Source organism: Trachemys scripta, chromosome 22 (genome assembly GCF_013100865.1).
Source record: "Trachemys scripta elegans isolate TJP31775 chromosome 22, CAS_Tse_1.0, whole genome shotgun sequence".
Lineage (NCBI taxonomy): Eukaryota > Metazoa > Chordata > Testudines > Emydidae > Trachemys > Trachemys scripta.
Genome location: NC_048319.1, coordinates 13,331,034 through 13,343,529, shown reverse-complemented (window position 1 = coordinate 13,343,529; position 12,496 = coordinate 13,331,034). Strand labels below are relative to the sequence as shown.

The 12,496-nt window shown below is 59.9% G+C and overlaps 1 protein-coding gene across 1 annotated transcript; it reads right to left on the bottom strand.

Annotated features, from left to right (window-relative positions):
• Window positions 1-610: 610 nt before the first annotated feature.
• On the bottom strand, window positions 611-12,038 carry LOC117869097 (mucosa-associated lymphoid tissue lymphoma translocation protein 1-like; the record flags this gene model as incomplete). Its single annotated transcript, XM_034755600.1, is given in 14 exon segments — window positions 611-745; window positions 996-1,153; window positions 1,705-1,854; window positions 1,983-2,110; window positions 4,146-4,220; window positions 5,508-5,685; window positions 7,126-7,329; window positions 8,084-8,122; window positions 8,481-8,528; window positions 9,468-9,564; window positions 9,863-10,041; window positions 10,842-10,992; window positions 11,402-11,612; window positions 12,019-12,038. Coding segments are annotated over 14 exon segments (1,773 nt in total), but the record flags the coding sequence as incomplete, so codon positions are not given.
• Between the last annotated feature and the right edge of the window lie 458 nt (window positions 12,039-12,496).

Below are 12,496 nucleotides of genomic sequence, written 5' to 3'. Positions count from 1 at the left end.
ACCTCTCTCCCCCTTGGTTCCCCAGCTGTACTGCCTTTGTCTGGCTCCTGTTAGCGTGTGTCTGTGAGCAGGGACTGTCCCTGCAGTGCCCAGGAAACGGGGCCCTGCTGTCAGCTGGCGACTCTAGGTGCCACTAGATAATAACTTGGACGTTACCCGAGGGATGCATTGGATCCATTCACTATAACATGCATAATAGCATGGGGAGATCCTGCCCGCTGAGGCTGCTATTCATTATGTGCATTGCCAGGGCATCTAGGAGCCCCAGTCCCGGACCAGGACCGCGCTGCGCTAGGTGCTGTACAAACACAGAACAAACAGTCCCTGCCCCAAAGGTTACAGTCACTCACTCCAGCAAAGCCCAGCACTGGTGAGAAGGATCGAAATCCCGGTGTCAGGGCACGGGAGTCCCCTGAAGGCAGCGGAGTGAGCCAGCGCATGTACACTAGGGCTTCACTTGGCCTCCTTCTGCATGATCAGGGTCATTATTTTTTCCCTGCCTTTAGCCTCTCTTGGCCCTGCAGGAGCTGGAGTCCGTTCCACCTTGGATGTGGTTACACAACCAGCAGTCTCACCACGAACAGCACCGACGGGGCAGGGCAGCACTTACCCTCAGCTTCTGCAGGCCACAGAGGCGGCTGTAGAGGCAACACTCGGGGAAATTGAGGCTCCAGGCCAGGGAGAGGCTGCTCCCCATTTCCTCTGGGCTCTCCTTGTTGGTAAATTTCAAATCCACATCCAGCTCCTGCCAGAGACAGCACTGTCATCAAAGGCAGCCAAGGCATGAGAGGGCACCAGGCTGCAGTACTGCCCACCCAATGCGGTCCGAAATCATGACTCAGCATCCCCGAAATCACGAGATTGGATTGAAAATCATGAGATTTAAAAAATAATAATGGTGGGGGTCTAGTTGTTCCCAGCGCTCAGCCTCCAACCCCGCGGTTATCCCGAGCCAGGGCTCTGAGCCAGGCAGGCTCTGGCACTGGGCGTCTCACCTCCGGGACATCTGTGAGTTTTGCTTCACACCGTGTGATCTCCTGCGGCATCTTGACGATGCGGGTGTAGATGATCAAGATGTTGGAGAACTCAGCAGCGAAGCCCAGCTGTACCCGAGCCCCGCAGTCGAACTGGAGGTATCGGCTTTCGGGAAGCACTGCAAACAAAGAAATGGGCCCATGATATGCGTGTGTGTCTCACTGCCACCTACTGGTCAGAATGAGAACTGCTCAGCCATGTGTCCTAGGCCCTCTCCTACCAACACTATTAATGGAGATTCTCCTTCAGCTCACAGGACCCAGAGTGGAGGAGGCTCTGGGTCCTGTCCCCAGAGTCAGTGTGGAGCTCCCCGATGGCAGCTGCTTTGTGACACTAACTCAGCATCCCAGCAGTGCTTGTCCTGATCAGAGCTGGGACAATAGCAACAAAGCCATTTGCAGAAGTTTGACAAGATCTAGGCTTCTTGCTGGGCCCAGCTGTGTGCCCCTCACGCTCTGGCTCTCCATGGCTGGCGGCACTGACGGCTCTCTGCTCTCTCCCGTGCTTTCTGGGTAACTGCATTGCAATGTCTGCTCCATGGGCTGAGACCTCCCCGAGTCACTGCAATCCCTGGGGGCTCCCTGAGTAACGCCCTCCCCCCCGCCTCCAGGACAGGCCTCTCTCACTGTCTGCCTCCCTCAGCAGGGATAATGGGGCCCCAATTCTCACCATGGGCCTTGGCCCATTGCAGGTTCCTGACAGAGAACTCCTCTGGGCCCTCGGACGGTTTAATTGGATCAGTGAGGGCTCGTCGCTCGGACAGGTTACTCCGCAGCTCCAGCGCCTGCCTGCCCTTGGTGATCTCCAGGGTTCCCATGTCTGGAAGACACAACCAGGGCTGGGCACATGACTTCAGCACAGCCGTGAGTCAACGGCTCGCCGACAGTCCTGAGCTGTAACAGGCTGGCCTGGAAGAGTCATTCTACCCCCACCCCAGGATAACCCACCTTCCGCCACCTTGTCCAGCAGCACCGTGATCTTCTCCTCCTCCAGCAGCCATCGCTTCAGGAAGCTCACGAAGATGCCGTTGAACAGTTCCCCTTGGCTCAGCTCGTAGGCCTCTGCGTCCGCACACCTGAGAGGGGCACGGGAGAGAGCTAAGGCCTGGAGCGCCTTCATAGCAGGGGTGAAGCCTCTTCTACGCCCAACTGCTCCCTTTCTCCCGTTCAGCACAGAATGGCCTGGGAACCTGGCCTCAACAGCAGCTGGCTTGATTCGGACTCCTGAGGAAGCTTCGGGTTCAGGCAGAACGGCTCACCAGAGATGGGCCAGAACCAAGACCCTGGCTCCAGACACCCTTACAACCTGGGGAAGTTCAGGTTTGGGTCTGGGCCTAGGGCAGGGGTGGGCAAACTCCGGCCCGCAGGATTGTCCTGCCCGGCCCTTGAACTCCCGGCTGGGGAGGCTCGCCCCTGGCCCCTCCCCTGCTGTCCCCGCTCCCCCGCAGCCTCAGCTCGCCGTGCCGCCGGTGCGGGAGGGGGCTGCACTGCAGGGACAGGGGAGAGCAGGGAGGGAAGCTCAGGGGAGCAGGCGGGCGGTGCGGGTGGCAGGAGCGTGGCAAACGACTCAGGAGGAGCACAGGGCGGCCGAGCAGACAGCCGGAGAGAAGCGGCGCTTTGAAGGGGAAACTGCAGCTTCTCTCCGGCTGGGCGGCTGCCCCTGCTCCTCGTGAGCCCTCCGCCCATGTTCGCAGGGCCGCATTCTGAAAGGGGCTTTAGAGGGGGGGTTGGGTAGGGAGTGGGGTCCTGGGGGGCCTGTCAGGGGGCAGGGGTGTGGATAAGGGTCGGGGCAGTCAGGGAGCGGGGGAGCTGGATGGGGGTCGTCAGGGGACAAGGAGTGGGGGGGTTGGATGGGTCGGGTGTTCTGAGGGGAGCGGTCAGGGGGCGGAAAGTGGGAGGGGGCAGTTAGGGTTTGGGGAGGCACAGCCTTCCCTACCCGGCCCTCCATACACTTTCAGAACCCCGATGTGGCCCTCAGGCCAAAACGTTTGCCCACTCCTGGCCTAGGGCCTATCAAGGCAGCCCAATAGCCAAGATAAGGGGGGAAGAGAGGTTGGATCCCCTTGTGTTCTAAGGCTGGGTTTTTCACAGGGCCACAGGGACTTTGCTGCCCTTGTGTTTCAATGGGAACCAGAGCCTCGCTTCTCCTGGAGCCTCCGGCCCTGGAGCTGTGCCCCTTGCTTCGCTCTCCAAGGCCAGTCTGAGGGGGGAATCCCCCCTCTCCACTCCCGCAGAGCCTGCTCATGACGCAGCTCCCCACCGCGAGAGCTCAGCAGGCCTGAGAGGCAGACGTACCTACCCCACCAAAGCACCGGGGTCTCAGCAGCACCACTGCCTGGGAGAGACGCAGGCAGCAGCCCCAGAAAGTCACCCCCTCCCCTCAGGTTACAGAGGGGAGAAGTTCTGGCTTGGGACAGAGACACGGAACTGAACAAAATACACAGCACATGCAGTGCGGGGGAAGTGCTGTCTGGAGAATAAAGTCCAGGACTGGGAGGCAGGACACTTGGGTTCTCTGTCCAGCTCGGCACGGATCAGCCATGTGGGCAGTGGAATGCCAGCTTGGCTTGATGTGCCTCGGTTTCCCCACCTCTAAATGGGGGCTAATAACTCTACCTTCTTCCAAGAGGACTGTGATGCGTAATGAATTAAAAGTGCTCTGCCCCAGTCCCTTGCAGTTACACAGCACCTTCCAGCCAAGGAGTTCAAAGCAGGTGGCCAAGAATTGTTACGGCCACGTTATGGACAGGGGAAGGAGCCCGAGGCACAGAGCAGGGACCTGACATGCCCCAGGTACCGCAGAATGGGGTACCGAACCCAGCTCTTTTGACGCTGACTCCCTGTGCACTAACCTCTAGACCAGGCTGCCTCTCGGAGAGCTTGGGGTGAGAGGCAATATGGAGCTGTGCTGCATTATTGCCCTTTCTCCTAAGGATTGTCACCCCAGGAGGCCCAGGCAGAACACACCCCTGCTAGCAGCTCTCCAAATACAGAGTGACTGGTGGGTTCAGTCCCCTGTAATGGACCCTGCTCCCGTCCCCCAACTCAAGCCCCAGGAGGACACAGGTGAGGAGTGACTGTGGCCAGCGGGAGGCGACAGGGAGCACCTACGTGGCGTAGCCGAAGACAATGTTGGCTGTGACCTGCAGCGCCCCCACCTGCGGGATGATGTCGTCGTTCAGGTTCCTGAAAAGAAATGGAAGCACCTCATGAGGGGCATGAAACCGACACAGTCCATGGTCGCTCTGGGACCTCCGGGCTGGGGCCAGGCCAATGGGCTCTGATCAGAGGAGCGGAGGAAAGGTTTCATGCTATTCACTTGCCTATCGGTGAGCTCTGGGAGGTAGTGGCCTAGTGCCTCGGGTGAGAGCCCTGTTGCTTGGGCCCCCAGGCCCAGACAGGACAAAGCCCTGCAGAACATGCTGTAAGGAACAGCCCTGAACTGGGCTGGAAACAGTGCAAGCCTGATGAATTGTTTAGCATGAGGCCAGTGCGCCAACACAACGAGACACCAACTGGCAGCCCAGTGTCGTCGCACTGCAGTACTAGCTGGGGAAGACCTGTTAGATCGGCCAACGAGCCGGATACGAGCCGCGGGCGCCGAGATCTCAATCTGTCTGCGCCTGGAGGCTACAGTGTCTTTACCTGGTGGAATGGCGTCATTTGCCAGCGACGGCACAACACGGCACTTGCCAGTTTAGCAGCAGTCAGGCTGCGCTGCTGGTTCAATGGCCAAGAGTATTTAGCTGCTCGATGCCCTACAGCAGGTGCCCGGCATGCCCTCGCAGAACGTGTGTGTGGGCTGGGAACCAGGCAGCCGCCAGTCCAACAGTGGGCTAGAGGAGAGAGTATCTGGAGACGAGCTCCGGCCCCCTGGCTGTGGATTTATTGCTGTTCTCCTTTCCACACGGGTTACCCCGGGGATGGCTGCTCTCCGGGGAAGCATTGGAGTTAATTCTGACAAGGGACCTCTCTCTCTCTCTCTCTCTCTGTCAGGTGTCCCCTTTCATGAGTAATCACGGCTGGTTTTACTGGGCGGTGGGGCGATGCGCCTGTGGGTGGGACTGCATGGTGGCTGCCTCTGCGTGCATGTTCTTGCGTGCGTCTGGGTAGGAATCCCTGGGTATACGCATGCCCACAGGCAGCTATATGTGCACATGGACACACATGGTGTGCATGACCTCAATGTGGGTGGCTATAATATTTCACACCTGATAGCACGGTCACACGTGTGCTTGCACCAGTGTCTGTATATGTGTTCTGGAAAGCAAAAGGACTGCTTTCGCACGCCCTTGCTGTGTACGTCCCTTGCACTTACATAGCACCTTCCAGCCAAGGCCCTCAAAGCAGGCAGCCAAGAACTGTGCCCCCATCTACGTCCGCGGTACAGGAGTGCGTATGCAGCCGCTCAGCTGTGCCGAGCGACGCTTCCTGGCCCTGCCGCTCCCGGGCGGCTGGCTCTGGGGTGCTCACCTCTTGCGGCACATGTCCAGCAGGAAGATGTTGAGGCCGGTTTGCCGCTGCTGCATGCTCTTCAGCACACTCTGCACGCACAGGCAGTGCTCCGAGGTGTAGGATCTCGGCGCGTCAATCGGAACCATAAAGCTGTTTCCAAAGTTCTCGTAGCCGTGGCCAGCATAGTAGAGCAAACCTGGGGGAGGGAGAGCAGGAGCAGAGTGCATCAACCTGCACCGGTCTGTGCTGCTCTCACACCGTCTCCATCTCTGCCTCCCTCCTAATTCTGGCCTTGCAGCCCACTGCATCCGGGGCTGCAAAATCCATTCCAGGGGGGCTCAGAAATCCAGTTCGGGTTCTCCTCCTCCTTCCCACTCATTTCTCCATCTGACCTATACACAACCCTCCTCTGCTCGCCCAGTTCCCCCCTCCCATCCCTGGGGTCATACTGCCTGGAGTGCCCTTTCCAGCTTGCCGCAATGGATTGGCCAGGCTGTCGGCGGGGTCTTGCGTTAGGCCTTCAGCAGGATCGTCGGCCTGGCTTCAGGCTCTGGCTATGCCACCCGCTGACGCCTGCTAAGCCAAACCCTGTCCTTAATGCCAGAGCCTTCCACAGCTCGGCCTCACCCAGCGCACTCCCACTGAGCTGCTAACAATCCAGCCTCCAGGGCCCCTTGGCTTCTCCCACAAGCATCTGTGCGCTCTCTCCTGTCCCGAGTGGGAGGCACCCGGACAGACTCCTCCAGCCATCCCCTGGTCCCTGCAAGTCCCTCCTCGCCCCCGTGTCTGCGGCCTGCGGGCATCTCCTAGGTGGCTGCTAGCCGACCTGTGGCCACTGTACTTGCCGAGCTAGGAGATACACAGCTCCGGTTGTATTTGTCTGCCTGTCGCCCCATCCCTCCCTCCCACTCCCTCATTTCTCCTTATGGCCCCATTACCTTCCTGTCATTCGCCCTCTGTACCTCTGTACAGCACCCAGCACAACAGGGCCCGACCTGGCTGACACGGAGTTATCGTGACTCCGGTCCCCGGGCTGTGTGGCGCAGTGTGCCAGGCTAGAGCTGAGCAGTAGTGAGAGCAAGGAAGGGCCCTCGCCACCCCACGGTGCGTCTGTGACCCCCACCGGGCTGCTACCGATCCCACACCTCCCAGACCGTCTACAGTTGGTGACAATCACTCAGTGCCAACTCCCGTCTGGCACTTGGGCAAGTGAATGAGGGCGATTACGAGAAATGACAGAGCCGTCAAAAATACACAGGCTCCACCCTCGGCTTTTACTGCCTGAGCCCCAGAGATGCTGCCCGACCTCCCAGCCACAAGAGGGGCAGGAAACGGGCGCCTCCACCGAGGGGGCAACATTTTTTAAGTTTAAAATTTGACTCCATTTAAAACTTGGCACTTTAAGGAAAAAAACTGGGGAAAAACTTTGAAATGTTCATTAAAATCTTCCTGTGTATTTACTGGTGAAGAAGTCCCACCCCTCCCAGCCTGCACTAGTCTGCCCAGACGGGCCGGGGCCCCAGCAGGAAATGGCCTATTCCAGCGTAGACCAACGTACACCATGTCGACATCCCCTCCTCCAGTAAAGAAGGGCTCTCCCACCGCTACCCAGCGACATAGCGCGCTCCCTCTGTACCGTACACTCCTTTGTCCAAGAGGAGAAGGAACTCGTTGACGGCCATCTGCATCTCGTCCTTGCTCAGGTCCAGCAGGGAGACCACCTTGAAATCCAGCTGGCGCAGCAGGTTGGTCAGTTCGTGTACGTCCACCATGGGTGCTTTCAGGTGCTTGTGGTGCAGGTAGTTCATGTTGCCCATCAGCAGGGCCACTTTGTCTGTGGCTGCCCCAGGAGAGGGACAAGAGGAACAGGTCAGGAGGATGGGGAGGGAGCGAGGGGAACCCTCCTGGGCCCTTTGGGATGAACGTTCATCCTCTCCCTGCTTCTATCTCCTCTTCACGCTCAGCACCACCCCAGACAGCCTCTTGCCCCACCTGCTGTAGATGGGCTCTCTAGAGTCGGGATGTAACTAGTCGGCCCCAAGTTTTAGCCCTGGGCCTAGACCTCTATTCCAAAGCAAGGCAGAGTCCTCCCTCCAGCTGGCTCATCCCTCCAGACAAGACTTTGGCTCTTCCTTGAAGGCCACACTTCGCCTAAAATAGCCAGCACGCTGTGCTCGCTGCCTGCCAGTGGGTGCCAGGGCTGCGGCAGGGGTAGGAGGGCATGCTGCAAAGCCATGGAGGAGATGGGCGATGGACAGAGCCCTGGAGATTGCATTGCCAGGCCAATCCTAGGGCTGGGCTAGGTGGTCTGATGGCTCTTCTCCATCTCTCACATCCACAGGCAGGGCTGGATCCGCATTGGTTCTCTGCCCAATCCACAGGGAGGAGCCCACGTGAGGATGGATCAGCGAGACATGTTTCTCCACGGGTCAGCTGAGATGGGGCTGGCTGGGAGAACAGTCTGGAATGGGTCCCCGCCTTGGCACCAGGGAGGAAGGAGGATGCATGTATCGAGGGGGGAAGGCCCAGAGCCGTATCTCTCGAGCCATTTCTAAGTGGAGGCCTGGCCTGGGGATTTGGATGCAGCCTCTTACCATACAGCTGGCTGGGGCCGTTGTGCTCTGGGGCACTCCCTGGAAAGAAAGAGACACACGATCATCTCTCTGAGCACCACACGGGCACCATGGCTGGTAGACCCTGTCCCCCGGCGGGGAGGGAACCTCGGCAACCCAACACAAGTCCCAGGAGCTCCCTTGCCCAGAGCAGCACCCCTTGGGCCGCAGGGCAGGCACTCAGCCCCCAGCAGCCAGCTAAGCTAGGCGAGGACAAAGAAGAAGTCCAGTCCACTAACTAGCACGTGTAAAGGCCACGGCTGCCGTGACAACGCCTGACCTGCCCCATGGCGGGCACAGCCAGAGCCTCCAGCCCAGGGGAGTTGGGTTCAGAGAGGAGCTCCTAGGTCCGGGTGGGACCCACCTGGGCCTCACCTACCTGCGTCCTCCTCCCGCCAGGAGCCTCCGGAGGCAAACAGCTGTGGGCCTGGAACAAAACAAAGGGTGAAGTTGTGAGGCTGGCAAGATGAGCAGGGCTGCCTGGGAGTGCCGGCTCCTCTGAAGCCGGCTCCAGCTGGTGACTGGGGCCGCAGATCATTCGTGCCACAGTCCTTGCCCCAAACCCCGTCCTCCCTGCAGGGCTTGCAGATAGGCACAGGAGGCACCGTAGGAGGCGCTGCTGTCTCTTCTCCCACCCCCAGGCCTCGGCGAGGCTGGGTGGGACCGGCCACTCCCCGCACAACGCCTCTGGGAAGGTATTACAGAAACAGGAATGCCCAGGGTGGGCAGGGGGTATGTACCCTCTGTCCCTGGCCATGCCCGGGTGGGAACTCCAGGCCAACATGGGAGAAGATTATTTTAATAAGGGCCCTCAACTCCTCCCCACACCTTGCAGTCTAGCCAGGACGCAACTGGGGCCCCGTCCATTTAACATTATGAGCAAGCTAGGGTGGCCGTGACCCCCAATACCTGTTCATGAGACCCCTGCTGAGATCCCTGGGTTTAACAGGCAGCCCTAGGCCCATCACCAGGATATCAAGCACCTTCCCCCACTGCACCAAGCCATGTGACTAGCATGTGTCCCACATGATTATCCGGTTTTCACATAGGACTGACCACATCACTTCACAGCCTGCCCAGCAGCCTCAGAGCTCTCCCGCAGGGCAGGGCTGGTGGGGTGGGGACTGCCTGCGGGCTCGGTGCGCCCAGGTCCAACACGCGAGCAAAATGTGGCTTCTGTTCTCTAGTGGCTGGTCAACAGAAGGTAACAGCCTACTACTGCTACCCGTGCACAGAGCTGCTCCTTTAGCTCGAGTGATGGATGATGGAGCTTTGGTTCTGAAGGCCCCCGTTCCAAGCCTGCCAATGGCCTGCAGTGGGGGTGGCTACAGATCCCGAGTCCCGACACCAGATCCCGAGTCCTCACCAATCTCCACCACCGTGTCCTGGCTCCACAGCTCCTGGAAGAGGTTAAACACCTTGCAGGCATAGCGGCCTCTCTCCGCGGTTGTCACCAGCTTCACCTGCAGCGAGGGGAAAGGAAGAGGCGTGCTCCAGCGGGCAGACCCTGCACTCTGGGCACCATACACTGTGACTAGAGCCCCCAGGAATCTGCCTTTGGTGAGCTGTGGGCTGTGGGCACTGAATGCAGCAGAACGTGCCCCGGTGGGCTAGGCTGGGAGCCCTGAACCCGGGATTCCCCCTTGCTCGCTCCCCCCCACCTTGGGCTGCTGAGCCCACAGTGCCTTACCGAGAGTCTGCAGCCCATTACGGGCCCCCTGCCCAGCCAGCAGCCCTTGCCCAGACCCCAAGGGAGGGTACCTGGAGGTGGGAGTTCCGCGCCCCCTCAATCGGACTCCCGTTTCGGAACCACTGGTACTGGGGCGGTGGGTTCCCGATGGCCACGCACCGCAGCTGGAGGGAGTCCCCTTCGTCCAAGTTGCAGGGCTGGGGCTGACAGAGGATCTGCAGTCCCACCATTGTTGGGCAATAGCCGCTTGCTGGAGTGGGGAGGAGAACAGAGTGCTAGCCTGGGGCAGGACAACGCAGGCACAGGAGTCCTCATGTGGGACCAGGCCCCAGGGCAGGCTCATGCAAGGGCAGCCAAGGGTGCAGTCCTGCAGCAGGTGGGCAATACGGAGGCCCAGCCAGTGGAGACTACATATCCCAGCAGGCACTGCTCCATCTCAGTCTGAGCAGCAGGGCACTGTGTCACTCCAGAGCCCAGATCGCCCTCTGCTCATAGCCGGGCCACTTCAGTTAATCATCATAACAGCAATCCTGAGCCCTTATCTAGCACTTTATATCCACAGAGCTCACGGTGCTTTACGAAGGAGGGCAGGAGCCTTGTCCCCATTTTACAGATGGGGACACTGAGGCACAGAGGCAAAGTCACCCAGCAGGCCACTGGTAGAGCCAGGAAAAGCATCCAGGACTCCTAAGTCCCAGTCCAGTGCACTACCCACTAGAGCACACTGCCTTCCACTGTAATGCACTCGCAGGAAGGCCCTGGTGACCCCAGCCTGATAGGCAGGCTGTTTAAGGGCTGGGATCAATGGGAGGACGGCATGCGAAAGGACTGCAGGCCAGGACACAGCTGGTACCCCAGGGCAGCAGGCCCATCCCAGGCACAAGCATGAAGCCCACATTGACGGTACACGGCCCTCCCGCCTCGGCCAGGCCCAAAGGGCAGAATCTGCAAGTCAACACGGTGCCAAGACTGGAGCTGCCCCCAGACAACTCAACTGCCAGCTGCTTTCCCTGCCGCTGCTGCAAACAGCCCTGTGACTTGCCCTCCTACCTGAGGCAGGGCTGCTGCTCCGCTTGACCTGGAGCCGGGCCCACCTGGAGAACGCGAAGCTGGCCCTGTGGTTAACGCGGCAGATGTACCAATCCGGAGTCTCTAGAGTGGCTGGGTCAATCACCAGCTCAGGGGAGGTGGCACCAGGCACCTAACAGGCATGAAATAAACCACGCCAGGTCTAAGGGGGCAGGAACCATGCAGCCTCTTGGCCCTGCGCCCTCCATCCATCCCCAAGTGTCCCGCCCCCCACGGGGACTGCGCCGGGAGGCTGCATGGTCTAATAATACCACCTAGCATTGACACAGAGCTCTGAGCACGGCCTGCACTGGCCAGGCACGAATGAATCCATTGGCCTCAGCTGGAGCTGGGGTGCTTTGCTCGGCCCTTCGTGTCTCAAGCTGGGTCCCCCAAATTTGACTCGCCCAAGGCTGCTCAGTGTGTCAGTGGCACAGCTGTTCTCCTCCCACTCGACCCTGCTGCTGCTGATGATTTATTGACTGATTAATTTATTAAGCCTGGAGATTTTCCCTTTTCCCTCCTCCCTCCCCCAGCCTCACCTCCTGCTTCCCACAGAACCACTGGTAGCTGAGTCCCGGGGGCCCCGTCGCCCAGCAGCTGAAAGACGCTCGGGTCCCTTCTGTAACCACCTGAGATTCGGGCTGCACCACGATCCTGATGGACTCTTGGACTGCAAGAGAGGAAAGAACAACCCCCTGGCTCTCTAGGAAATCAGGCCCCTCCAGGAATATGTCACAGGCCCGGTCTACACTCAAACGTTAACCCAGCGACGATGCTCAGGGATGTGAAAAATCCACACCCTGAGCAACGCAGTGAAGCCGACAAACCCCCAGCACAGCCAGTGCTAAGCCGAGGGAAGAATTCTGCCAGCGATGCAGCCACCGCCTCTGGGGGAGGGGGATTAGCTACCCCATGGGAGAACCCCACCCGCTGCGGCCGAGGGTGGCTATGCTGAAGTGCTAGAGGGGCTCAGCTGCAGCGTTTCCTGTGTAGACGTAGCCTCGGGCAAGAATCCGGCTTGTGCGTAAGTTGCCGTAGTTTTAGATCGTTCCCATTACACTCCCCTCGCAGAATTTCCCTTCACCTGTAAATTCCTGGGGCCCCCACTCCAACCACCATCAGGAATCCTGGTTCCCAGCTCCAGCCATCAGTTCACACTCTCTGGAATCCCGACATTCTGCCTTGCTGCTCCCTGCTCCAAGAGAGCCCTCTCCCACCTTCCCACCGCGGGGCTTAGAACCCAGGAGCCAATGACCCCACTCCCACCCTAGAGCGGGGAGCAGAACCCCGGCGTCCTGACCCCCAGACTCAGCCACCAGGCCCCACTCCCATCCTAGAGAGGGGAGCAGAACCCCGGCGTCCTGACCCCCAGACCCAGCCACCAGACCCCACTCCCACCCTAGAGCGGGGAGCAGAACCCCGGTGTCCTGACCCCCAGACCCAGCCACCAGACCCCACTCCCATCCTAGAGTGGGGAGCAGAACCCCGGCGTCCTGACCCCCAGACTCAGCCACCAGGCCCCACTCCCATCCTAGAGAGGGGAGCAGAACCCCGGCGTCCTGACCCCCAGACCCAGCCACCAGGCCCCACTCCCACCCTAGAGCGGGGAGCAGAACCCCGGCGTCCTGACCCCC